General features: G+C 42.8%; 1 protein-coding gene across 3 annotated transcripts in view; it reads left to right on the top strand.

The window, feature by feature from the left end:
• Window positions 1-25,330, top strand: part of ARHGAP20 (Rho GTPase activating protein 20) — a 63,106-nt gene extending 37,776 nt beyond the window's left edge. For all 3 annotated transcript variants that reach the window (XM_065831350.2, XM_065831340.2, XM_071803920.1), the window contains 10 exons: window positions 464-548; window positions 3,395-3,472; window positions 9,223-9,289; window positions 11,213-11,395; window positions 15,779-15,957; window positions 18,217-18,378; window positions 19,784-19,893; window positions 20,829-21,018; window positions 21,469-21,580; window positions 23,269-25,330. In XM_065831350.2, coding sequence (XP_065687422.2) covers window positions 464-548; window positions 3,395-3,472; window positions 9,223-9,289; window positions 11,213-11,395; window positions 15,779-15,957; window positions 18,217-18,378; window positions 19,784-19,893; window positions 20,829-21,018; window positions 21,469-21,580; window positions 23,269-24,329 — 2,227 coding nt within the window. In that variant the 3' untranslated portion in view covers window positions 24,330-25,330. The remainder of the gene's footprint in view (window positions 1-463; window positions 549-3,394; window positions 3,473-9,222; window positions 9,290-11,212; window positions 11,396-15,778; window positions 15,958-18,216; window positions 18,379-19,783; window positions 19,894-20,828; window positions 21,019-21,468; window positions 21,581-23,268) is intronic.
• Window positions 25,331-25,581: the final 251 nt, after the last annotated feature.

Here is a 25,581-nt window from a genome sequence, read left to right as displayed (position 1 = left end):
TACTTCTGCTGTCTGAGGTTCGTGTCTTTATCTGATTCTTCAGAGTTCCTGGGGTTGCTTAAATCATCCTTGTTGTGGATAATTTCTCATTCATTCTTCTGTTCAGTCCTTTGAATGGATCTGTACAATGGGATGCAAGGTATTCCAGTAAGAGCCTGTAGTGCAGACTGAGGCATCACAGTGATGGGTAGTTTTAGCTTGATTTTTTAAATCAGTTTCTCTGCTGCTTACACTGATTCCTACAATGAACTTTAATACAACAGGGCATTACTGGGAGCTGCAGTCAGCATCCCTTTCAGATACTGTTGGAATGTTTTCTTGTCCTCAGAGATCTTTCTACTGTGGTACTTCTGCAAACAATCTGCTTCTTATCCAATTACCACTTCATTGCTATTTAGATCTCCTTCTTGCTATTTATGTTTGCGATATTAAAAATTTACTTGTTTTGTACTTGTTTTGTCAGTCGAATAAGAGAAGAGAAGGAAAAAGACTATCCTAAAAGCGTTCCTCTGAAGATAATTGCAAAGGATGTGGGAACATGTGCATATGTAAGTGCTCTTGAGCTAAATGGGGGTCTAAATCCACATCACCTACACGTGCTAGTCACCTGTCAATATTTTGGATATTGGGAGGGTTCCTTTGGTTTGCAGCCTTCTTTAAGGATACAGCCCCTTTAAAAGACTTGGCATATGCAGCCCCGGAATGTTTGTTTCCTGTGTTTAATACATGAGTTCCTTTTTAAAGACAGTGTGCTTGGTAAGAAATACTGGTTCTGGCACGCAATCTAAAGACCGTACAGTGTGAAGTCCCAAGAAACACCTCTAGCGGAACTTATGCATAAGCATCTTCAGAAATGCCCGGTACAATGTAGCCTTTTTTGCTTGTAAAACTGATCTAAACCCACAGCTGCCTTCATTCAATTCTGCAAAGCTGCAGTGTGTTTTATTGTTTATAATGATCATAAGTCAGTAAAGCTGTGTATATGAACACCCTGAAATTGTCTTAAGCATGTTTTTCATCAGCTAGCCGATGCTGGTAAATTTATAGGCACAAGGTAAATTGCCAAAGAAGGGTCATCTACAGGGTGATTTGCACCTTTTTTACTAAGTCCTTTTTAACCAATTTAAACTAAATTCTTGTATGTAGCCAGTTCCCTAGGGACACCCTAGGAGTCAGTGATAATCCATCCATTCTTCCCTTGCTTCTCATGTATTTGTCCTTTCTTTCTAACTGTGCTTGTAAGATCTGTATTTCATGCTCAGAAGCCTAAAGAGTATTTGCAAGGACATGATAAATTTTCACAGAAGTTAGACTTCATTGGAGGTCTTTGCCCAACAGTGAATCTACACTTAGAATTCTGTTTTTGCATAGATGTAAGCGTAAAGTAGTTTGCCTTTTTTCAGAAAATAGTTTTTAAGGTAAACAATAATAGTTAAAATTTCCAGGTTGCTAAGACAAATGTTAATAAACAATAATTGTGATAGTTCAAATGCAGAACTGCAGATGAAGGTGTGCTCAGATGTAGATGTGTATAAATCATTTATGTGCTCAGGTGTTGCACTCTTGTACCAGGGTTTGTTGTTCTGTCGTTGTTTGTTTGTTTGCTTAATGTCTTTTCTCCTTAGCTATAATTAGCTCATGTGCCAAATGTAGTTTCTTGATCCTGACAGTCCTAGAAACAGCACATTGTAGTCTAGCTATTATCAGTAATAAAGCAGAGGAGGAGCAGATGGAAACTTTGTGATGCAAATAGTTCTTATGGCACTGTGGTCCTCGTGCTACAGCAGCTGGAGATGTCCAAGAATTATTTCATTTTTGAAGGGTAGGAAGGCTGAACACAAGGCATGCACCATTTTATTATATTCTAGCCAAGAGCAAAACTTATGCAAATGTGCTGACCTACTCCTGAGAGCCAGATGTCATTGCTTCAGGCAAATGTTAAATTTTTTATGGTATGAGCATTCAGATATGTCCTGAAGCAAGATAATACAGTATTCTCACTACTTTCCTTTGATTGCCATGGCAGCTTGTTATCGTCAGGGACTTATACAAACGTACAGCTCAGATCTTTTCTAAACGCAGAATGTCAGGGGGTTGTTTCACCTGAACATCCTATAGCCAGTATAAGACTGATACGCTACACAGGGCAGAAGGGTATATAGCAAACTGTCTTGAGACTGGCAATGAACATTTACATCCCAGCTCTGCCACCTTCCCTTCTTTGGGCCATTGGATACGCCTGGGCGGTTTGTTGCAGCGGGAACGCATTTGTTCTGCCAGGGCTTTTGGCTGGCCACGAACCAGCTGCAATCCAAAAGCTGTGTAGTCTTGTTAGCAGAGCCAAACTAGCATGCCTCTGAAGAGGGCTGAGTAACCTGTGCTTGATGTGTGGGAGCTGCTTGTCGGCTTGGAAGTGAGGCCAGCGTGGGTGTGATGGTGCAAGCAAAAGCCACTCTGGACATGCTCTCCCCACTTGTTTTTGCCTCTGCAAGGCGATGGCAGCGGTGCTACCGCATCCCAGTGGGGCTGAGGATGGAGTCATTAGTCCTGGTGTGTTTGAAATGTGCTGCCCTGCATAAGAGCAAGCCATGGTGCAGAAGTACAGAGCATCGCCCAGCTGTGCGGGAGTGATGCTGGTGCTGGGCAACAGGCACTGGAGTCTCACTGAGAAAGGGCTGCCTTGCGGAGAGCCACGCTGCCTCCAACACAAAGCTCGGCACTTCGTGTTGCTCACCGTAGCTATTTATAAAGCGGTGTTTCTGCAGAACCATACTTCTCCATACAGCAGGTTCTGGAGGATGCCGGAGAGGTAGCATTTTAACTGGATGAAAGATTACTGACAGGAAGCGGTTCTGGTATTAAGCCAAATCTATCTTTGAGAAGTCTATACAGAAAGTGGCAAAGGATATAGAGATGAACAGCCTGTGTATAGTATTTCCTTACCAGTTAAATCTTCAATAGAAAAGGACAGAAATTATTAACAATGGGTACCAGAACCTCTTACTGAAAAGCTCAATTTTTTCAAAGGAAACTTGTATGCTTTTAAATTAATGAAGCCATTGTTTCCCTCCTGCATTGTCTGAAGTGCAATTAGTGGCTGTGTCCTTTTTCATGTTTTAATGTGGAGGTCTTGTTCCCAGTAGTCAGGGCACTCTTCCGTCTGATGGAGCTGTTGGGGAAGTGGGGAGCAAAACCAGAAAGTATGTGACGAAGCAGAGGAGTCAAACCTTGGTCTCAGCTGGGTCTTTATTTATGTAGTATAACTATCTCATCAAGTAAAATTTTAATATTATTTTTCAACAATGACTTATGCAGAGCTGTTGTACTTCAGATACTCTTTGCAAATCCAGATTTTTAATCCTACTTTCTTCTTCCCTTTTTTTTCTGTTCACAGTCAAAAACCCTAAGTGTAAGCAATGTTGATACAGCAAACGATGTAATTCTCATGGCCCTGCAGCAGCTGGGAATTAACGTAAGTCCTTGCACCAGTTTTAATGAGTCTTTTTGTAGCCATTTTAATAATCAAATCTTCTCTTGCACTTTTTCCAAGTTTTAGGATGTGGACATTAGTTAAATACTTTATCATAGCAATTCAGTGTTGGTGAAATGAAGCAACAGTGCTTAGTTAATATATAGACCTCCAGAGATCATCAAGTGCCTTAAAAGTTTTGAATAAAGTCTGTTGTCCGTGTAAGGGATCCATCACGTTTGAAGCTTTTTTTAAAATCTGTTTTCCTCATGCTTAAGAGGAGATGCCTTGACACAAGAAGTGAGAGTTTGAGACAGCTCCTATTGCATACTTCACTGTGAACAGGAAACCTACTGACATGCTTGTTAGTTGGTTTCAAAATGTGCAAACGTGCCCGATCAGCTGTGTCCCCAGATTACAAATACAAGCACTGCTCTCAGGTGTCCAGATCAGACACTCTAAATATCTGTGGACCTTTAGTGTCATGTGAGATATGAATTTAACTGAGTGATTGCACAGAATCTGAATGCACCCAATTTAAGCAAAGTCCCGAAACTGTTTTGGAAAAAGACTTTACAGGACTTAGGATAATGCAGGATAGTGCAGTAAGTAAATGCAGCAATTCCTAGTAGACCAAGTACTGTCTGAACTGGCTCCCTTTGCTCTAAACCGGACAAGGTAGTACCTCAGGTGTAGTAACGAATCAGTGCAAGGAACAAGAATTCTGGCTCCCATATTCTGTTTTTCTCATTGTTTCACAATGTGGCTCCAGCAAACACCCATGATCACAGAAGCTCCTGGATGACAACTTTTTAACTGGCCTGTCAGTCCGCTGCATGAGTAACAAGATTTTTTTTTAAATATCTTAGTCTTGATGTATATATTGATCTCATTGTGTGGAATCTGACAAGTCTCTCTGTACCACAGCCTTCATTGTGAAGAGTCAAATATGACCAAATGCCACTTCAAAATTGGCCTTCCCTAGTATTCATTATCTCTAATTTATACAGGCTTATAATGGATCCAGGGGCCTATTCTGCTAGTTTGGTATTTCCTAGTAACAGTAATTTCTATCTGTCTTGTTATAGCTCAGACACCCCATTTACACCAAGGCTATGGCTTGGGCCTGAGCTCAGAATCCAGCAGTTTATACAATTAAAGTGGCTCTGGAGTTGATAAAGGAACTGTAAGGTGGAGAAGCTAGGATGTAAGTTAAAATCCATCTCATTGTCTACTCCAGTCTTCACCAAAAATCGAGAGATTGTGCTGTATTACAACTGCAAGTCTTTACTATTATGTGTTTCATTTTTAACCATTTTATCATAAAGTTTGAGTTTGAGTTTGAGTTGGAAGGGACCTTACAGATCATACAGTTCCAACCCCGCTTCCATGGTCAGGGACACCTTCCACTAGACCAGGTTGCCCAAAGTCCCATCCAGCCCAGTCTTGAACACGTCCAGGGATCGGGCATCCACAGCTTCTCTGGGCAGCCTGTTCCAGTGTCTCACCACACTCATGGGGAAGAATTTCTTCCTTATATAATATCTAATCTAAATCTCCCCTCTTTCAGTTTAAAGCCATTACCCCTTGTTCTATCACCACATGCACTTGTAAAAAGTCTTTCTCCAGCTCTCTTTTAGGTCCCTTTTAGGTACTAGAATGCTGCTGTAAGGTCTACCTGGAGCCCTCTCCAGGCTGAACAAGCCCAACTCAGCCTGCCATCACAGGAGAGGTGCTCTAGCCCTCTGGCCATCTTTGTGGCTCTCCTCCTCTACTGTTTCCAATAGGTTCATGTCCTTTTATGTGTGTCATTTGCACTTCCTCATTTTGCGTGCAGAAAAAAACAGGAAAATGGTATTGTTGGAAGAGAATATTTTGTTTGACATGAGCAGAAGAGGAGCTGATTAGGTTTTAGCTTTGTGTTCTTTTGTATATATGACAATCAACACTTTCCTCAACTTTACATTTTTATTTTTAGTGGAAAAAGAACGAAAGCCATCTGAAAGATGTAAAATCTTGCCTGCAGAATTATTTTCCCAAGTAATATACCACATTTTTTCACCACATCTTCATAGAATAAAGCCTTTTTCATTAGAGGCATATCATAAGAGGAGCAATAAAATCAAACAAGCTAAATAAATTAAGCTGTAGCCAACCCCCTCTTAGGATTGTTCTGACTGTGAGGAAGCTTTTCTTTATGCACTGTCTCAAGGTTTTTTATTTATGTCCAGAAAGAACCACTTGAAAGGAGCTCTATGAGTTTTCAATGGCAATTATAAAAACTACATTGCACATGTTGTGTGATTAATGGGGCTATTACTTTGGCTGAGTTCACTCTGGTTTAACGCATCAGAGTTTTCCCCTCTGTGGTTTGTCTGGTAGAATGACAACTAGTTCGTGCAAAACGACATTGATCATCTGTTCCAAATTACCAAGCGGGGCAGAAAGAAGGGCCTTGGGTTTCCCAGCTCTGTAAGCACACTTGCTGATTTTTCTGGGACAGTCACATTTATACTGACAAATGGCCTCATAAAGCCCATAAAGGGCAACATTTGCAATCGAGAGATGAGCAGTCTACCTCCTGAAACTGTGCTTGCTAGCTCTTCCCCTTCCCCTGCTTCCCCTTCACAGCAACGAACCCTTTCATATATATATTTAAAAGGAAAAGTAAATAGCCTTTCTTGTGCTCCTCAGCTGTATTTATTTGCTCCTGGCTGCTTGCCCTAAGGCACCAGGGATGTCTCCAAAGCCTATTTATTTTCCTTCTGGCCCCTGCTAGCTAACTTAACAGCAGTGCTAGTATGGGCCAGAAAGCTCTGTCAGTCAGAGAGCAAACTGCGAAGGCTTTATTGGGTGTATCAGCATTACACCAGCTGTGTGCAGCAAGCAGAAAGTTTCAAGAGCTTTGGGAGCACTGGATGAAGGTCCAGACAATGCAGGGTAGTAGGCAAATCTGCTTAAAAAAGAGTAGGATTTCATTGTAAAGCCAAATAAATACAATCATGAGGTATTTATCACCTTTTGTAGCCAGAAAACTTTGAGACTTTAATTATCCTGATTAGTAGTGTCACTGAAAAGGGATTTAAGGTATAACAGATTGCTTTTCATACGGTGTATTATCCTTGCTATTGCTATTACCTCTTGTCCTGAGAGTGGTTTATATTAAATGTCATTCTTTTTATCTCTATTGTCTCACCGTCATATCTGAAAAAAATGGACTGTTCTTCAGTTAAACTGCAGTATTGACATGTGTATTTATGCTAAAGGCAATATTTAGAATTTGCTTTCAAATCAGCAGTTTTACAGCTTTTCCCAAAGATGTTCACATTCTCCAATCCTCTGGAAATTGTCTCCTTTGATGTAAATTTATCCTCTCCACTGTCAATTTTAAAAGAAAGCTCAGCAGTCTTAAAGTACTATCCGGTTCTCCCAAGCCCTTCCACACAAAACAACTGCACAAAAGGGCCGACAACAGCCCTATGAGGAGATTTTGGGGCAGCGCTGAGTGCCAAGAGCCCCTTGGGTGCCATCCTCACCTTGGCATCATAAGTATGGGCTCAGGTCTCAGGCGAATCAGATCTCTTGAGGCCAGTTCTATTTAATGTCTTTATCAATGATCTGGATAAGGGAGTCGAGTGCACCCTCAGTAAGTTTGCAGATGACACCAAGTTGGGTGGAAGTGTTGATCTGCTGGAGGGTAGGAAGGCCAGACAGAGAGATCTGGACCGGCTGGATCATTGGGCTGAGGTCAGTTGTATGAGATTCAACAAGGCCAAGTGACGGGTCCTGCACTTGGGTCACAACAGCCCCAGGCAGCGCTACAGGCTCAGGGAAGAGTGGCTGGAAAGTGCCTGGTGGAAAAGGATCTGGGAATGTTGGTCGACAACTGGCTGAATATGAGCCAACCGTGTGCCCAGGTGGCCAAAAAGGCCAACAGCTTCCTGGCTTGTATCAGGAATAGTGTGGCCAGCAGGACCAGGGCAGCACTGGTGAGGCCACACCTCGAATCCTGTGTTCAGTTTTGGTCCCCTCACTACAGGAAAGACATTGAGGTGCTGGAGAGAGTTCAGAGAAGGGCAACAAAGCTGGTGAGGGGCCTGGAGCACAAGTCTGATGAGAAGCAGCTGAAGGAACTGGGGCTGTTCAGCCTGGAGCAAAGGAGGCTGACGGGAGACCTTATCGCTGCCTACAACTACCTGACAGGAGGGTGTTGGTCTCTTCTCCCGAGTAACAAGTGATAGGACAAGGGGAAATGGCCTTAAGTTGTGCCAGGGGAGGTTTAGATTGGATATTAGAAGCAGTTTCTTCATGGAAAGGGTTGTCAGGTGTTGGAATAGGCTGCCCAGGGAAGTGGTTGAGTCACCATCCCTGGATGTGCTTAAAAGACACATAGATGAGGTTCTTAGGGACATGGGTTAGAGGAAGACTTGGTAGTGCTAGGATAATAGTTGGACTTGATGATCTCAAAGGTCTTTTCCAACCAAAACAGTTCTGCGATACTATGATTCTATGAAGGTGCTCCTGCCTGCTCTCCAGCTCAGGGCATGGGATGCTGTCGGCTGTTGAGCCTGAGCTCCGTAGGTGGGGAGATGGTGGAGCAGATGTCTCACGTGTGAGGCTGAGGTTGCCTGTGCTGCCAGAGCATGTCCCAGAGGATGTGATTACCCTGGTACTCAGGACGGAGCTGAAGGGTCACCTTTGCTTGCACCAGCTGCCCACCGTCTTCCACATGCTCTGCCCATGGCCTCCACTTCGCACTGCTTACCTGTAATCCCTCTATGGGATCAGACCTGTCTCTCCGTGGGACTGGGTGCTGCTCAGCACCGTTGGGGAGAAGCGGGACACAGACATGCTGGGGGCCAGGACCAGCACCTGGGGCTGAAGGTCCCTTCCAATCTGGGGGCTGCCTCATGTCCGTCCTCCTGCGAGTGGGAGACACACAGGCCAGGGTTTGAGTCAGCCACATGGCGAGGCTGTCTGGCATGGGTAGCATCTTGGTTTGACCCCAAAAGCAATCCTGAGTCCTGGCAGACTGTAACGTCCATCCCTCTGCTTCCAGGAGCAGTGAAAGAACTGGGGCAAATCTCCTTTTCCTTCAGAAATGATGGGCTCCAGCCCCTCTCGTTGCTCAGAGCTGGACCCTGGTCACACAAACCACATTGCACATGAGACACACAGAATCACAGAATCACAGAATGTGATTTGGAAGGGACCTTGAAAGATCATCCAATCCAATCCAATCCAATCCAATCCAATCCAATCCAATCCAATCCAATCCCCCCGCCAGAGCAGGAACACCCAGATGAGGTGTCCAGGCGGGTTTTGAATGTCTTCAGAGAAGGAAGCTCCACAACCCCCCTGGGCAGCCTGTTCCAGTGCTCTGTCACCCTCACTGAGAAGTTTCTTCTCATATTTAAGTGGAACCTGCTGTGTTCCAGTTTGTATCCCTTGCCCCTTGTCCTATCATTGGTTGTCACCAAGAAGAGCCTGGCTCCATCCTCGTGACACTCACCCTTTATATATTTGTAAACATTAATGAGGTCGTCCCTCAGTCTCCTCCAAGCTAAAGAGACCCAGCTCCCTCAGCCTTTCCTCATAAGGGAGATGTTCCACTCCCTTAGAAGCTTTCCTGGTGGCAAATCTGTGCACTGCAGAAGTAAAGGCAAGGTGCAGATTATCCATATATTGTGAGAAACCTAACATGAACCTGTTCTTAATGGCTGGCAAGCTTATTCTTAATTTTGGTTTTAAAGGGCTCTGAGAAAGACTACAAGCTGTGGGTGATTTCAGGAAGAGAAGATGCTCCTTACCCTCTTATTGGTAAGTTCTTGACATTCACTCAGTTTCAACATTCACTCAGTTTTTAATGCTGAAGGAAGCAAGAAATACAGAGAAGACTAAAATGCAGTTTCCTCTTTTGCTTTGGTTTGGTTTTTCCTGGTTTTTTTTTCTCTTACTTCCCTGTCACGCAAGTTTGCTTATTTGGGGAGCTAGTCAGATGCTGACCCTTTGTTTTGAAGAGCAATTGTTTGTTTGTGTCACAAAGAGGTTGGAAAATGCTCATTTATTTCTGCCCCAATTTTGCTGCATGAGCCTCAGTCTTTCTACAGTCAGCCTCTCCACTCACCTCCTCTCCTGGAGCTGGTCCAGCTTTACCATATTTCTTCCATAGCATTGTTTACTCCTCCCTCAGCAAAACTCAGCAGAGTTTTGAGAAATGTTCTGTTCTTCCACAACACAGGTTAACTGATTCAAGAGGTCCTTTACAATCCTGTGTTTCTCTTGCTGGCTGACAGCTCCTCTCTGATTACAAGCAAATTATTGCTTATTCGCTTTCTGAAGTGCTTTTTGAAATGTTTCATCCCCAGGAATCAACCCAAAGCTCAGAAATGATTGGATGGAGTGATTTGATTTTGGCCCATGATTCACTGAGAACAAATCCCTCTCTGCTATTAAGAACCTTTCCCTGTAGAAGCCCAGCATTACTTGTGCTATATGAGTTCACAGATGATTAGAACAAGAAAAATTTGTGGATTTTCTGTTTTCCTTCTGCAAATCTAACCACAGTAAATCTTAGCATTCCTTCTTAAAGCAGCCTTAGCTACAAATGCTTTGCTGGAGTCAGATAACATTAATATTTATAAAATGTCTAAATTGTGCACCTTATAGACAGAGCAAACTGCTTTGTCTTTGAAACACACCAGACTTTGTCTTTGCAACTCTCCATGTGGTTTCTTCAGATAAAATCGTAACCGTGGTATTAAACATAGAACCAGAGAATTCAGAAATGGGAAAGGCCTTTCTAATTGACTGACACTCTCACTGCAAATTTAAGTTACAATCCTTAGAAAAGAAGAATCTGATATAAAACTGATGCTGTTCTTCATATTTATGCCAAGGTTTATTAGGTGAAGCCAACTTTTATCATAGGTAGACATCAGAAGCAGAGTTCAATGGTGCTTCAGCTTCACACTGCCTATAATCTCAAATAACATCTCTTCCACTATCAGTGTTCAAGTCTAAGTGCAAGCTAAGTAAAATGTCTTAACATTGCACCCATATTAAATATATTTCAACTGCCAGGTCTTCAGATAAGTCCAAAAAATATCTTCCAGGTGGCATTTTTGAAAGCTCCTTCAGAAATGAATTGCCTCTGTGTAGTCCCCAAAGATGCTGGTTAATGCCAAGCATAGCTCATTTGCATTAGCCCTGTGATTAATGTTTCCTTCCTGTTTCAGCCTCAGACAGGAACTGTAATTGTGTCTTGTTTGACTGAGCTGATGGCTGTTGCATGGAGAGGGAGGGAAGGTCACTTTCACACTGTATTTTTCGGTTTTGCATGCTCAGCAAAAATTTGATGGGTGACTGCTCCCAAAATGTCGTTTCTTACCAGAACCATATGAGCAACTGATACCTAAACATCCAGTGTCACAAGGAAAGCAGAAAACATTGAATTCAGAAATTGTAACTTGTTCTTTTTCTGATGGGCTTTTATGCAACGCAGCTGTAGTAGGCCTGATTTTACTTCTATGTCTCTTTAACTACACTGAACATAGTAACTCCATATCTTCCAGTGTATGATTTGTGCTGGTATAAATATGCAGAAAAGCATCAATTCTGAGATTACTGAGAGAGAAAGCGCTGCAGGCCAGCATGCGAAATCTGGTTTTCCTCCAAGGCAGATGGAGTTTTGCAAGTCTCCAGTCAATCCAACACAGATTATGATGATTTCTCTTTGAACAGGACATGAATATCCCTTTGGAATTAAAATGAGCCACATTCGTGACGCGATGCCCCATGGATCAAAGCACTGTGCCTGCCCCAGGCAGCTTCAGGGGTCTTTCTTGACGGAGCAGCTGCCCCAGGAGCTGCAGTGCCAGTTTGTGCTGAAGCCAAGCCGCCTGGCTGTGTGCCAGCAGCTGAACGGTACGTCCCAGCATCGCTCACACACCGGCCGGCCACCCCCTGCCTCTGCTCTAGAAAGCAAACGTGCCGGGATGGGGAGGGTGGTGGAAAGCGACGAGGAGGATGCAGATGTACCTTCCATCTGCACGGAGGATTTTGCAGTGGAGCTCCCCCTGATTTGAGTGTGCTGTTGTAAGTGTGTCATCTTCCTCCACGTTTTGACAAGCTGCCTGTCAAATGGTTTTTCTAAAACCAGCAAAAGAAAGACAAGATCTCTCCCCTGCATTTTTTTGTAAGTCTATTAGCTGAGCTTCTCTGAGCAAGGCAGGGTGGTTTTACAGTTCAGGAGTCAAGGCTTGACTTTGGCACAGAATTCCCACGCAGCGTTTGTCAGCATCATTTGTTTCAAACAGCTACTTAGGACTCACGCCTGCCTCACTGGGACCCTCACGCAGCAAAGCTTAGACATGTGCTTGAGTACCTAGATGAAGTGAGCAAATATGATTTCTTTATTTCAGTTCTTTTTGAGTAAAATGGAGACAGTAGTATTTTCATCTGCCTTTGGCCTTGATACTGCAAAAAATATGAACACCTGCTCTGTGTTTTGTACTCTGCTGTCAATGTCATGATGGCTGCTCACTGCTCGTGAGTAAAACAAACGACATCAGACCAAAAATTCTGTAGGGCAAGGATGCATCCCGTGGTGTGTTTTTGTTGTCGTTAACACAATGGAATACTCTGCTTTATTAGAAACTCTACCCTACTTCACCATTAATGGCCACATAATAGTAAAAATAACATATGCACACTGTTATCCTATGCACTCCCCAACAGTTAAGATCTCCCACAATATATGAATAGAATCCATTTGTAATGTTTTTAGAAATTAAACATAGTGAGGCTATAACAGTGTCTATTACAAATTATCCCGGAAATTGATTGCATTTTATATGAATTAATTTCCTTTCCACACTCCTTCATCCCCCCCTCCCCACTAATTTGTATCATATATTACTTCATGGCATATTTTAAGAATGAGGCAATCTAGCAAAGGGGTGTAATTAAGTTTACAGGCCTCACTTGGCAGCTGACATTGACTGGCAAGAGAAAATAGAAATGCAAATCAGGCCTGTAAAGTTCTAATGCAGATGTGCTGTCAGTGGTGCTGTGCGAGCCACAGGAGGGGAGGCCAGGCTGGCTGTGGGGCAGCAGAACGTGGGGCAGCCTGCGAGTCATGCACCGGGGCTGCGATAAGCGCGAGAAAAAAGCTTTTAGTTCCTTCACCTTTCCTGCTTTCATCAAACAAAACTTTTTAAACTGATGTATACATCTGGCTGCTTGCAAACCGCATTTTCTTGCATACAGCACTGTTTGTTATGCTCTTCCTAACTCCTTCTCACCTATTTTGGTTTTAGAAAATGGCGGAAGGTACCTGTGTGCAAGCCTGGTCTGTGATCTGGCTTTGGGCTCATCTGCAGGTCAGCGAGCCAAGATCTGTGTGGTTGTTAGGTAACCACTAGGCACACCGCCACATACTGGGCAAATTGGCAGGGAGTGGAGGCTGTAACCCCACATTTCACTGCCACACATACTGTGCTGTCCTCCCTGCATCATTTCTCTGCACCGATACCGCTGTGCTGGACACGCTGTCCCTTCTGGAGTCAGCAAGGGGTAGCTGCCCAGTTGTACCAGCGTGCACCATGGTTAGGCAGCATTGTAGGTGCTGACAGGCAGACATGACTGACAGCTGGCCATCATGTCGAATCAGTAGCTGTGTGAACACCAGCTGTGGTGGTGTAGTTGCATCAGCTGTCCTGGCAGGGTGGTTAAGAAAAGTACAGAAGAATTTACTGTGTGGAGGAACTGGAGTGTTTCTGTTGCCTCTCCTGCAGCCTTTCAGCACGTAACGGGAATGGTCACCTACCAGTTAAACATAGCCATTAAGTAATGTTTGTGAGCACATGTCTAAAAAGTATTGTAAATACTGATTTGCTTAAAGTTTAACTTGAAAGAACTGACTGCTGTCAGAGGCGAGTCTGTAATGCAAATTATTATTCAATCGTCTATTAAGAGGGAAAGCAAAATTTCGACAAGTTGTTCTCAATACAGAAAGGAGGTCTTTTAAAACTGTTTGACAATGGTTTGATCAGAAAGAATGCTACATTGTTAAATAGATCTGAGGTTCTATTTAGAAATTTCTGATTAGTTTGCAAGAAGAGGAAATGCCGCTTGCATGGCGGGGACACTACCTATGCAAAGAAATTCCCTGTGTGTAAAATATGAGCACAACAGATGGCTGCTGTGAGTTCCGAGCAAGATCTGCAACCAAAGAATTACTGTTTTTTTTTCTGATTCTGGCCTAGAATAATCACCAGAGCAAGGCCCTGATGTTTTTGTGTGTAAATACTTCTGTAGAACAACAATTGGCATCTGTCTTGGCTTAGAGGAGGCTGGGCTCCTAGTGTTGTAACTCTGCACAGGTTCAAGAAAAGAGAGTGTACATCCTCCCCTTCTCCTCTGCTCTTTACCCTAAGACTTCTCGACCCCCTTAGAAAAGGGCATGTGAAAAGGATGAGTTTTCCTGTTGTTCAGTGAATGTTAGTTTTGTAAGTGACATGGCATTTCATTGCCATACATCAGTTTGTTGGTTCTGCCCTGGTATGTTGAAGAACACAGGTTAAGATTTCTTTTCTGTCCCAGGAGAGAGCTGCAGTTAATCACAATTACCCCTTGCTCACATTGTCAGTTTGGGCCATGGCTTTTAAGAGTAGAGCAAACAGTGAGAGACTAAGAAAACTTCCTAGTTTTAAGGATGTTTTTTTCCACTTCTGCTATTTGTTGTTCTCCAAAATAGCATTTCATCTTAATTTTTACTTCCACTGAGATCTACAGGGTTGCCAGAAAAAACACCAATATGTATTTTCCATTGTGTGAATAGAACTCTAAGTGAAGCAAACCAGATTCACGTGCTAATATCCAGCTCATCTGAAAGAAAAAAAAAAAGCCATTTTGAAAGGTCTAGGTTAGTTATGTTCTCCCAAAACATGATGTGTCAAGTAAAGCCTTAGACACTGCCAAACTTACATTTCATGAAGCCTTAGACTGCTCAAAATGTATATTCTCCTTATTATTTTTTATTAAAAGATTTTTTTCATCGAGCTTTCATATGTTCACATTTTGAGTTAAACTGTAACTTTTCTCCCTGTAAGCCTCTAATGAAAAGACTTCCACCCATTCCCAAAGGCAGCATGATCTACAATGGAATGATGTGTAAAGAAAATCACTGTTTGGGCTAAAAAATAAGTGTAGTAAAGTATAGGAGAGAAAAGTCTGGTATTATATCATATGCCACAATCCTTACTTCTGCAAGCCTTGCTTCTACCCTCTGTCCTCCACAACAGCAGACAGCAAAATGTTTGACCAGATGGAAGAGCCAGCCAATAGAAAGGTGCACAGGGTAGGTAAACTACTACATCAAAGCTGACTGGCTTTGAAAACATCTAGAAAAGGAAACATATAACAGAATATGTTTAGCGCTTCCATCAGAAACAGTCTCAACACACCGTGAACAATAGCCTGTGCTGCTAAGAAGCAGTTACACTGGCTGATGCTGAGAAAGGTCATAAGAAACAGCCTTTTTGTATCCTAATACCAGTATTTCCTTCTCTATGCGCTGCAAATAAGAGCTTCAATTAGTGATACAATTTAGTTGTCTCATGAAATACGTTGAAATAAATGAAGAGAAACAGAGCCCATCAGTGTGTTAGCAGGACGCTGAAATGCCATCCGGGAGGCATTGATTAAAGGGCAGGCACTGTCCCCAGGCCATGGTCAGCAAATGCTTGGAGCGAGGGCACTAATGGTACATTTACTTTGTGGAGAAGAGAGCAAAGGCTGTGACTTTTCCTGGTCTGAAAACATCTCACCCCACTAGCAGATTCTCTGGTGCTACTTGTGGGGAGAGCAGGTGCTCTCCCGCATTGCCAGGGGAACCAGGATGCCTCTGGACAGCAAGCCAAGGTGTGGGCAGTGGCGGTTATGTGTTACTTTTCTCCAAAGGTCTGTGTGTCTGCACCTGTGGATGGGAAATGAGTTATCTAGCAAGCCCAGCCCTGTGTGAAGTCAGCAGGTTGAGGTTTTCCATCCTGCACTTAGTGGTAAGTGCTGAGCCTGTGGTCAGCAGTGCAGGGCAGATGCTGGTGATCCTCCGAGGAGCCTGGGTCAGGCAGCACATTCCCCACACACACAGGTATGCACATGGTGGATTAGGCTGAGCCGAATGCCAAAGAGTTGGTTGAGTTCATGATGTTTTTTCATTTGAAACCATAGCAACCACTGCAAAACAAATACTGGAATTAGAATTGAAATGCATTTCTTCTAATAAACACCTTTCTCTTTTCCCAGACTTAAGCCAGAAGTCGTTTAAAAGGAAAAGATCTATCATAAACTGGGCTTTTTGGCGTGGCCCAGGCACTCACTTGGACAATGCGCCCCTCTCCTCAACATCTGCTGCTCCTGGGAAGCTCTTTGGCCTCTTGCTGACAACCATCTGTGAGGATGACAACCTGCCCAAACCACTCTTGGTGAGTCGTAGGCTCAGGGCTGGCTCTTGCAGTGGTGGAATTTCTTTGTGTAGTGAACGAGAACGTGGGGACACTTTGTAAACCGGACACTGAAATTATGCAAGCAGACAAACCGGAAGGAAGCCTCATTTGTGGTTCTCAGCAAGAACTTTGGTTTTTAACATATGCTGTGGTCAGGCCTGGTTAATACCAAACAGCTTGAGAAATGTGTCTGATGGTTCTGCTGCTCCGGGCTATTTCTTCTTTATAGTCCATGCTATAGGGCTGGTTCTTCCCTAATTCTCACTTACGCAGTATAAATAAATATCACATTCCCATATACTTTTTAAACCTCTCCCATCTGTGTAAAATCCCCAGCTCCACGAATGTGGCATCTACTGTCCCAAATAGACAGCCCATACTCACATATAAGTGCTACCTGCCCTTAAGAAGACCGTTTCAGGGCACTCACACACTGGGGTCCTCGTTTTTGCTCTGACAGCAGCACTGCAAAAAGGAGTGGGAAGGCAGATGCTGCAGAAGCACCTCAGTATCTTTTCATCCTGTCGTCGGGGAGCGCTAGCGCTGTGGGTGCTCTCAAAAGGGTTGTCCTAGGGCCCATTCCTGGGCATAATTAAGGCAGATGTGTGGGATTTTTGGTCAGGACTGAGGACTATCCTGCTGTTGATGCAGCAACTGAAACATTTACAGAGTGAGAGTGAGCCCTGCAGGATTGGACCGCTCATCCTAACAGACCAGCTTTCAGGTGGAACAACTTGCCAGAACCCCACTGAAATCAGTGAGGTTACACCAGTTTACAGGAAAAGATGGTTTGTCTCCTACGCTTGTGCTTGATGCGTTGCTTTATCATGGCCCAAATAGTGAATCATACCAGGACTTTTCAGGTCATTTAATAGTGTGGGTTTGTTATTTTCTTTTGAAGGAGAAGTGTGCATTTTTATCATTTAGGTTATTTAAATAAGCCCTCTAGAGATGGACTCTGTAAGAGCCTGGTCTCTCATTCTCTCTGTGCATTTCAGAATGCTACATTTCAGAAATTTCTCCAAAACGTAAATATTAGTAAATTTCCACCTACCTTACAGCCCAGACAAGGCAAATCACCAAACCTCACTGTTTAGCCATTACTGTTGCAGTAACTTGGTTTAATGATGACAGACTCTCCCCCAGTGACCCTTTTCATGCCATTTTGCATTATAACTCAGTCCTCAGACCACTGTGTGCATGCACATAGTCCCAGAGACTATCTGCACTCATTTACCCCTCAGAAGAGACAAATATGACAAATTCCACATTGCTTGGAGCAGGCCTGGGGAGAGGTGACCAGCATGTCTGAAAAACAACTCACAGGAGACTGCAGAGAATTAAGCAACTGGAAAATATCATGTACATGTTACCTCTGGAGAGATCTCTGATTTCAGAATTTCCTTTCTGCTCATTTTCCTCTCTTATTTAGCAGAAGAAATCAGGCCTTCCTGTTATTTTAAAAGCTAGGCAAGAATCTGCTTACTTTCCCTTTCCTTTTAAATACCTCGTATAGTGAGTTGCCTGCCTGTTTACTCATTTGCAGCCTCATTGGCTTTGAAGGAGCCAGAATTCAAGCTTTAGCCTCATCTGAGTGACATCCCAAGCAGGAGCACTTTGTCCCAGAGGTGGTCCTGCTAACAGCCCTGAGCTGCTTGCTCACAAGGGGTAAAAGATATGACTTTGATCTGCTGTAGAAGTGTAGCTAGATATTAACAAAAAAACCCACTTTCCAGCTTAGATAAATCTCTTTTTTTTCAGACATCAGGCATGGAACAGAAGTCTTTGTCTATGGTTGGTGATAGTATTGAACACACTGATGAGCAGTGCGGTTCTCATATGTTGCTGCAAAGTGGTGTCTGTCTCAGGCCACTGTCAGATGCAGGGCTTTGGATTAGGTAGACCACTCTCCTTTTCCCATACCACAGTGTTTACATATTTAAATGACTTGGCTAAAACTTGCACAGATCCTGGAAGATCATGCAGGAGGTTAGTGCTCGACAGTGGTGGCACAGTATTTCTGAGGGGTTGTTTTCCAAAATCAGTGCCCCAGACCACAGGTTTGCTGTGCAGTTTGGCATAGCTTGCAGGGTCAGCCTTGATTTGTGTTTGATTTATGAACTTTTTCAGGACTCAGAGGTTTTCACCTGTGGGACAAGTGGCAAAGCTACATTTTAATGACACTAGACAATAAAATGTATTTCTGAGAAAGCCTCTCTGCCTTTTATTTTTGCCTAGGACATGCTGTCCCTTCTTTACCAAGAGGGCCCTTCCACCGAGGGTATTTTCAGACGCTCTGGAAGTGCAAAAACCTGCAAAGAGCTCAAGGAGAAGCTTGATTCAGGTGCTGAAGTGGATCTAGCCTGCGAATCCATATTTGTGACAGCATCTTTGTTTAAGGTATGCGAAGAACACTTCTTTTGCCCTTTTTGAATGAGAGCAACGCAGATCCTTGGCATAAACAAGCAGAACTTTTCCTCAGGGACAGGCCCAGAAAGGACTTGGTGGGCTGAATTAAAAAGAGTGGTCTGGCCCACTGAAATAATGAGGAGCTCTAGAGGAGGCTACCACTGAATTAGGATGGGGCAGAGGGCTAGCCAGCTTGTTTTGCTGCCAGCTCCTGAGGTCGCAGTTACAACCTGGTCTGGTAACTTTCCTTTTCTCTGTTTAAAGTCAAAGAAATACTAGAAAAGCAGTAGTGCAGACATGCAGACTTGTTTCCTTACTTGTCAGTAATAACGTGTGATTATATGGTGTTGCCCTAAGTGTTAGAATTAATTTTCCCATGGATTATCTTTTCTTACAGACTTGTACATTAAAAACAATGCTACTTGTGCAAAAAGCACGCTAGACCTTAAATAAGATTTCAGCGACAAGAAGAATCAGCATATTTCTTTTTACTTTAGTACCCTGCATCTGTTCATGTGTAGTTTTTGCTTAAAAGAAATAGTAATCTCCATTGTTAAGCACTGCTTCGGTGGAATATTTTTATTGCAGAAAGCCACTCCTCTTGCTATTATGTGAGAGGTTTTCATGGGTGAGACTTACACAGTGACTTTCCTCCTAGAAGATTTAAGACGTGTTTAGGGGCAGGACAGCTGCACCGAGCAAAGTGCTGGTGTGCAATACTCATCCCATGGGAACAGTTTCACCAAGGGGCAATTGCTTAGCATTTATCACAGTGAAGAGTTACTACAGAAGGGAAGATGTGTTATTCATATGCATCATAGCTTCCCTTACCCTGGCTTGCTTGGGAAGCTAGGATTTGGGCTTCTTCCCAAGTTGCAGCAGTTTGCCCAACAATGGTTGAGTTATTAGGAAACAGGAGCAGCAGGACTACCCATGACTAGTTAAGTACTCCGTTACCAAAAGGGATTGATTAGGGGAAGGAAGGTGAGGGTGCCTTGGAGTACTTATGGTCTGGTGGTATTGGAGCTTGGCAGGTAAAGATGAAGCTACAGATGAAGTTAAGTGATAAGGAAAGACAGACATTATGCAGCATCAACATAACTTGCCCCACTGCAGATTTTTAGTTCAGCAATAGCAGATGAAGCATCCCAGTACCTCTGTTTTGACAGAAAAGGGTTAGGAAAGGGCAGGAAAATATTCACTTTAAGCATAATCCAAAGATCTTCTTTATCTCAGATGATTTTCTTCTGGTTTTAGTTGCTGGGTGGAACAAGATACTTGTCAGCTAGTACTGTCCCACTGATACATCCTCTTGTATCTGCATATCTTATTCCTACTCCCTCCCACACTCCAGAACAGCTGTTCATGTGTTTTGTTCTTCTTTTCTCTTGATAAGGATTTTCTTCGCAACATCCCAGGCAGCATTTTGTCATCCCAGCTCTGTGATAAGTGGGTCTCTGTGATGGATCAAGGAAATAATGAAGAGAAGATAAAAAGCATCCAAAGGTAGAGTTCCTTATGTTCTCTGCATTATTTTCCTATAAATTAGTATCCCAGAATGCAGAATCCCAAATATTAAAGTTACGACTTATCATTAATTATTTTTTAATTAGATGATAAAAATATCTTTGTATATGACAGAGCATTCGAACTTACGTATATACTTAAGCTATTGCCTGTATGGGACAATTTTCTGCCTCTCTCTTGTCCTGCTTTTCTGCCTTTTGTGGATACCAATAAATAAATGAAATATGCTTTCATGAAAAAAATATGTATAATATTTATAAATTCACTGCTCAAGATCTGGATTTCTGCCTGATACCAAACCCAAAATCATCTGCAGGGAACTTTGGGGTCCTAGGTGAAAAGGTAGCTGAAATCAGTTCCTCTTATATTCACCTTCATTCATGTCAAATTTTAGTGACTGTTTAGAAGGCAAGATGCAATTGCAAATGAAATACTGAAGCACAGGACAAGGAAACCCTCCACCACTGCAGGTGATGCAAAACAGAAAGTGGGAGAAGTTGATGCCATGGGAAATGGAGCTTTGTACACTAGCTGACCTCACACATACTTACATACATGTACACTTATGGCAGCTAGATGGCATGGAGAGAGCTGAACTGTTTGGTCAAGTGAATAGTGAATTATCAGGTAACTTAAGTGAAATGTAGTTTCATGTCATGCATCATACTTGGCTCATTAGTTTGACAGAGTGTAATTTAAATTACGTGTTAGGGTGTTTTCTGTCCTTCCATAAAACTGTTCAGAGATGTGCCACAGCGAGGGAAGCAGCTGAGCAAGAACGCTCCCTGGTTTATAAATGGGCCGCGTCACACTGTTTCTGTATTTTTATTATCTTGACTTATGTGTATCTATGGAACATGGTTTTATTTTGTCCAGTCACTGATTTGGAGAATTACATTTGTGTATGTTTTCAGGTTAATAGAGCAGCTCCCCAGAGCTAATGTTGTTCTCTTACGCTACATCTTTGGAGTACTGCATGGTATAGAAATGCGATCTGAAGAGAACCAGATGAATGCATTTAATCTGGCCATCTGCATTGCACCTAGCCTGCTCTGGCCTCCTGTTTCCTCCACTCCCGATGTAGAAAGTGAATTTGCAAAAAAGGTAAGAGACACTGCAGTATAGTGAAAAACCAAACCAACCTCCATTCTGTCTAACCAGGCTGTTGGTTACAAATGTGAAAACAGTCAGCACCTCTTCAGATCAGGACTTGTCCTCTTCTCGTAGTCTGCCTGGAAGAAGGGGAGGGAGATCATAAAGCAATACCCAGTGTTTTAGCAAAGTGTGTCTCTCATCAAAAAGATCTCTGGCTGTGGTGACCTTGGAACAGGACAGTAGAAATGGAAAAGATATATGCAAGGATGTAGACTAGCACATATTAACGGGGACTGGCTGTTTTCCTCAGGCCCAAGAGATCGGGTGAGGAGTTCCTGGCTGTCAGGTCACATCACGGATGGGCAGTTTGCTGCTTTTCCTCATCTGTATGGTGAGCTTACCCTGAATGGAGTAATGGAAGATCTGACAAGACATCTCTCTCCAATTGCTTTGTTGCAGATTTCTAGTCTGGTACAGTTCCTCACTGAGAACTGCTGCAGGATTTTTGGAGAGGAAATTACCACACTCTTTGGAGAAATACTGATGACGTGCAAGAGAGAGAACGGCTCAGGTAATACAGATGATGTTTTGATCCTGGTGGACAGCTAAACTCAGCCAGGCAAAAAATCAGTATATTCCATGGAAGAATGCTGTTCCCTCTTCATGTGGTGTTCCCAGACACTGCTGATCTCTTTCCTTTGACCAAAGTATTGGTGATAATCACTGATCGAATGTATCATAGACCTGGACAGTATCACAAAATACTCTCCCAAAGAATTGCTCCTATTCCAGTCATCTGAACCACTGTGTTAAAGAAGGGCAGAAGGGAAACCAAGAAAAAGAAAGAAAAAATTCTGCAGAATGTTTCATATCAAGTCTAGATCTTTTGCCTCAGCCTATGTTTTCCCAGAGTATCGAGAAGTCAGTGATCAACAAAGGTTATAATACAGCTGTCACACCATTGTATTAGGATTGAAAGCAGCTATTCTTCATTATCAAAAGACAGAGATCTCCAGTGTTTCAATAGGGCATCGAGATTTTGCTCCTAGCACAGGAAAATCATGGAACCAGTGACTGAAAATCTCTGACAGGCTAGTCGGCAGAGCATTCCATAATATCAAAAATGCTCTTTTTCTCTCCAGCTCTGTGATAGTATTGATTTTAACTGAAATGTTGGGTCTCTCCTTGAATTATTTCTAATGCAGCATTTTTGTAAAATAAATTTTGGCACAACTGACCTATAGTAGACGTGGTAATGGCACCTGCTCCGGCATGCCAGACTGACTCAGTGTGGCTGTCCCAAACTCCTTGTGTTCGGCCTCCAGTGAAATTTGGTGAAATCCAGTGAAAGTGGGCCTGCCCCCTCCCCAAGAGTGGAAGCTCATGGGATCTGCTGTGCTGTGCTGCGACTGAGAGCTCAGACTCACAATAGGTTACGGCAGCTGAACAAGTTTTCGGCACGCACTGAGGCGTGGTGACTGCCCATGCGTGAACTCTGTCTGCTGCAAATGTGAGATAAGCCAGCTTAGCATAGCCCAGAACAAAAGAGATTTCATGTAATTCCAATTATCGCATATATGGAATAGTGCCCAGGTGTGCGCTGCTCAGTGGAAATGAGGCGACTGTTTGAACAGTGACTAGAAATTTCTTCATAGTGTTGCTCTTAAAGATATTGTATATTCTGAAAAACCTTAAAAATACAAAGCATGCCCTGTTTTCTTCATTTGTTTAAAAGAAGGTGTTGTGGTTTAACCTGACAGACAGCTGAACACCGCATACTGCCATTCACGCACTCCCCACCCTCAGTGGAATGGGAGAGAGAATCAGAAAACAGGTAAACCTCATGGGTTAAGATGAAGACAGTTTAGTAGGACAGGAAGATTAAATGTTGCTTTCGATGTTCAATAACAAAAATTTGATAAATTACTGATTCAATATACTGCTTGTAAAATATTGTTTGCAGCTGGATTACCTACTAGTGAAGTTCCCCACTTCTAAAAACAGCATAAAACCCCCTAACCCTTATTTATGCCATTACCCTATATTTCTCAACTGCACTGCAATTTAGAACTCATTTAATTTTTTCCATTTCAAAATTAGATAGTATTTTTTTCCAAAATTATAGCCGTTTCTGCTTAAAGAATATTCAAAGGGCAAATGCTCCTGAAAGCAAAGGATACTTGCCAAAAAAAGGAAAAAGCAGCTGCTTGTCAGCAGGGTGGTTCAGTCACTAATGTAGCACTTGGTTTGTCCTTGCAGATGCTGCTTCTCTCCATCTGAACGACTCTTCCTACGACAGCCTGGAAAATGAGGCGAACGATGAAGCTGACTCCTCTTCCAGTGACTGGATTAAGAACCGAGATCAGGATAACAGGAGCAGGGAGTCTGTCTTCACTCTGAGCGATGGTGATTCAGAGCAGACTGAAGTGGATGAAATCCAAAGTAAAACCAAATCGAAACAGTTGACAATTTCTGTTGACGTATACCATAAGTTTTCATCACACGAAAACTCAGAGAACGAGTCTCTCTGCTCCAAGGCACTGGGCTTCTCTGCAGCAGCTACCTCAAGCACCCTCAAAACCCTGAGGAGACACAGGCGCTCCTCAGAGCCAGCAATTGGCCTTCTTGCCTCCAGCTTTGCCCGCACTGGGGACAGTCATGAGAAGGCAACTCGCAAAGCCAGCTGTGATGTTGTCCTATCTCATGAAGATGAAGACTATCTCCATCAGCTTCGGTCATTGCAGATGGAGGGGCAAAAGCTTATCAATCAGAGCTTGATTATAGGGATTAATGTTGGTAAAAGTGACAACACCAACCAAAACGTTGAAAAGAAAGACTTGTCCCATTGCCTCCTGCCTCCAATGCCAGAGGGATTAAATATTTGCTCAGGATTTAGCTCTTCTAGCTTATCTTCTCCTGGGACATCTCCATCTGTGTCATCAATGAGCTCTCTGGACAGTGCTTTCTCTCAGTTTTCAGACCAATCTGTGTTTACCCCAACTGAAACCTCCTCCCCTTTTGACAGCACTTTTCAGTCTCTAAAGAAACATGAAGACACTGCCGCTGAAGCGGCTGATGACTATTTGGTTACACCCACCACGGTGCCACCATCTCCACAACCCACCATCGCTTTGGCTGAGGGGGGCTTGGTGGAGCCCAACAGCAGGCCAGCACCCCTGAAACCTACTGATGGAGTTGACAGCTATTTGATTAAGCCTGACATTCAGCCGTTACCTCTGAAAGTCACAGGCAGAGACAGACTTCATGATCCAAGATCAAAGAGGAGGTCTAGAAGAGCATTACAGCTATCCAAAGTTTGAAGAGACTGACCAAAGCTTTTTTGCGGAGGAATCTTAACACTTAAAATAAACACCATAAAGAAAATCCCTTTGGTGTTAATGTGTGTTCATTTTAAGTTTAATATCCAGCTTGGTCAAATTTAACTGCACAGTCCCCAGATTCACAGGTTTTCTGTTTTTTAGGAAACTGTCTGAGTAGTGTTCCCACATAAAGCTTTGCAAGAACATTGTAAAAATAATAAAAATCGCTAAAAAGCAAGCGAACAGAAATCTCTTGAAAATCTGGAAGGGTCTGAGGAGGTAACTAAGAGCAGCACCCTGTTGTCTGAGCCTACCAGGGCAGCGGGGTGTCTGCTGGGCTTCTCCCCCTGACCACTCGTGTGTTGAGCCTTGCAGATGTCAATCCCAGTCCTTTGTGGTTTTGATGTAGCGTGCAAAGTCGGCATAGATTCCATAACTGTGGTATTATACTACTGTTCTGAAACTGATAGGTATTACCTTCATTGTCCTCCAAGGAGTGTGTTGTTTTCTGTATGTTTATAAGGTATGTTCGATAAGTGTAGTTATTTCTTTCACACTGCAAAAGAAAGAAAAAAATAAGCTCAAAAACGTGTAAAGAGAAACGCTGAAGCTTGTAACTAACACCTTGCAACTGTGTGTTTCATTTATTGTGCTTTGTTGGCTGTTCTGTTCATGTTTAAGTTGTGAATAGTTTCTTAATATTGCTGTAAATGGCATTATGTACTATTGCAAGCAGAACACATGTAATTTTATTATGCAGCATCTAAAACATCGTATAATATATTGAAAGTAATGCATTATCTAAATGCTTTGAGTTTGTATAATATATCCTGATAAATTTTGCTATTATGTATGTTCTGAAAAAAAATGTGTATTTTTGTACTTGCAAAATCTGCTGCTAATTTTACGAGTTCTGTTTTGTTGTTACCGCACTAGTATTGGTGTGTATGCATTCAATGCTATATATTAAATATTGTTTGTTATGTCATAAATTCAGTTTATATTCTGTGTAATTTTTTTAGGTGTCATTTCTACAAGCTATTGTTGAAGCAAAAATCCCAGTGATACCACCACAAATCTTGTGTGAGGAAGTATTGCAGCATCTTTCCTTCTCTTAGGGTGGCATCATTCATACTGTTTGTCATCATCTTCTTAACTTTTGTAGATTTTGTGATATTCACACAAATTCCTGCCCTTTTGCTCTTCATCTAGAGAGAGGAGGGTAATGGGATGAAGTTAATATGGAGGTGGG

Source organism: Patagioenas fasciata, chromosome 1, assembly GCF_037038585.1.
Source record: "Patagioenas fasciata isolate bPatFas1 chromosome 1, bPatFas1.hap1, whole genome shotgun sequence".
Taxonomy (NCBI): domain Eukaryota; kingdom Metazoa; phylum Chordata; class Aves; order Columbiformes; family Columbidae; genus Patagioenas; species Patagioenas fasciata.
This window is presented reverse-complemented; position numbering and strand designations above follow the sequence as displayed.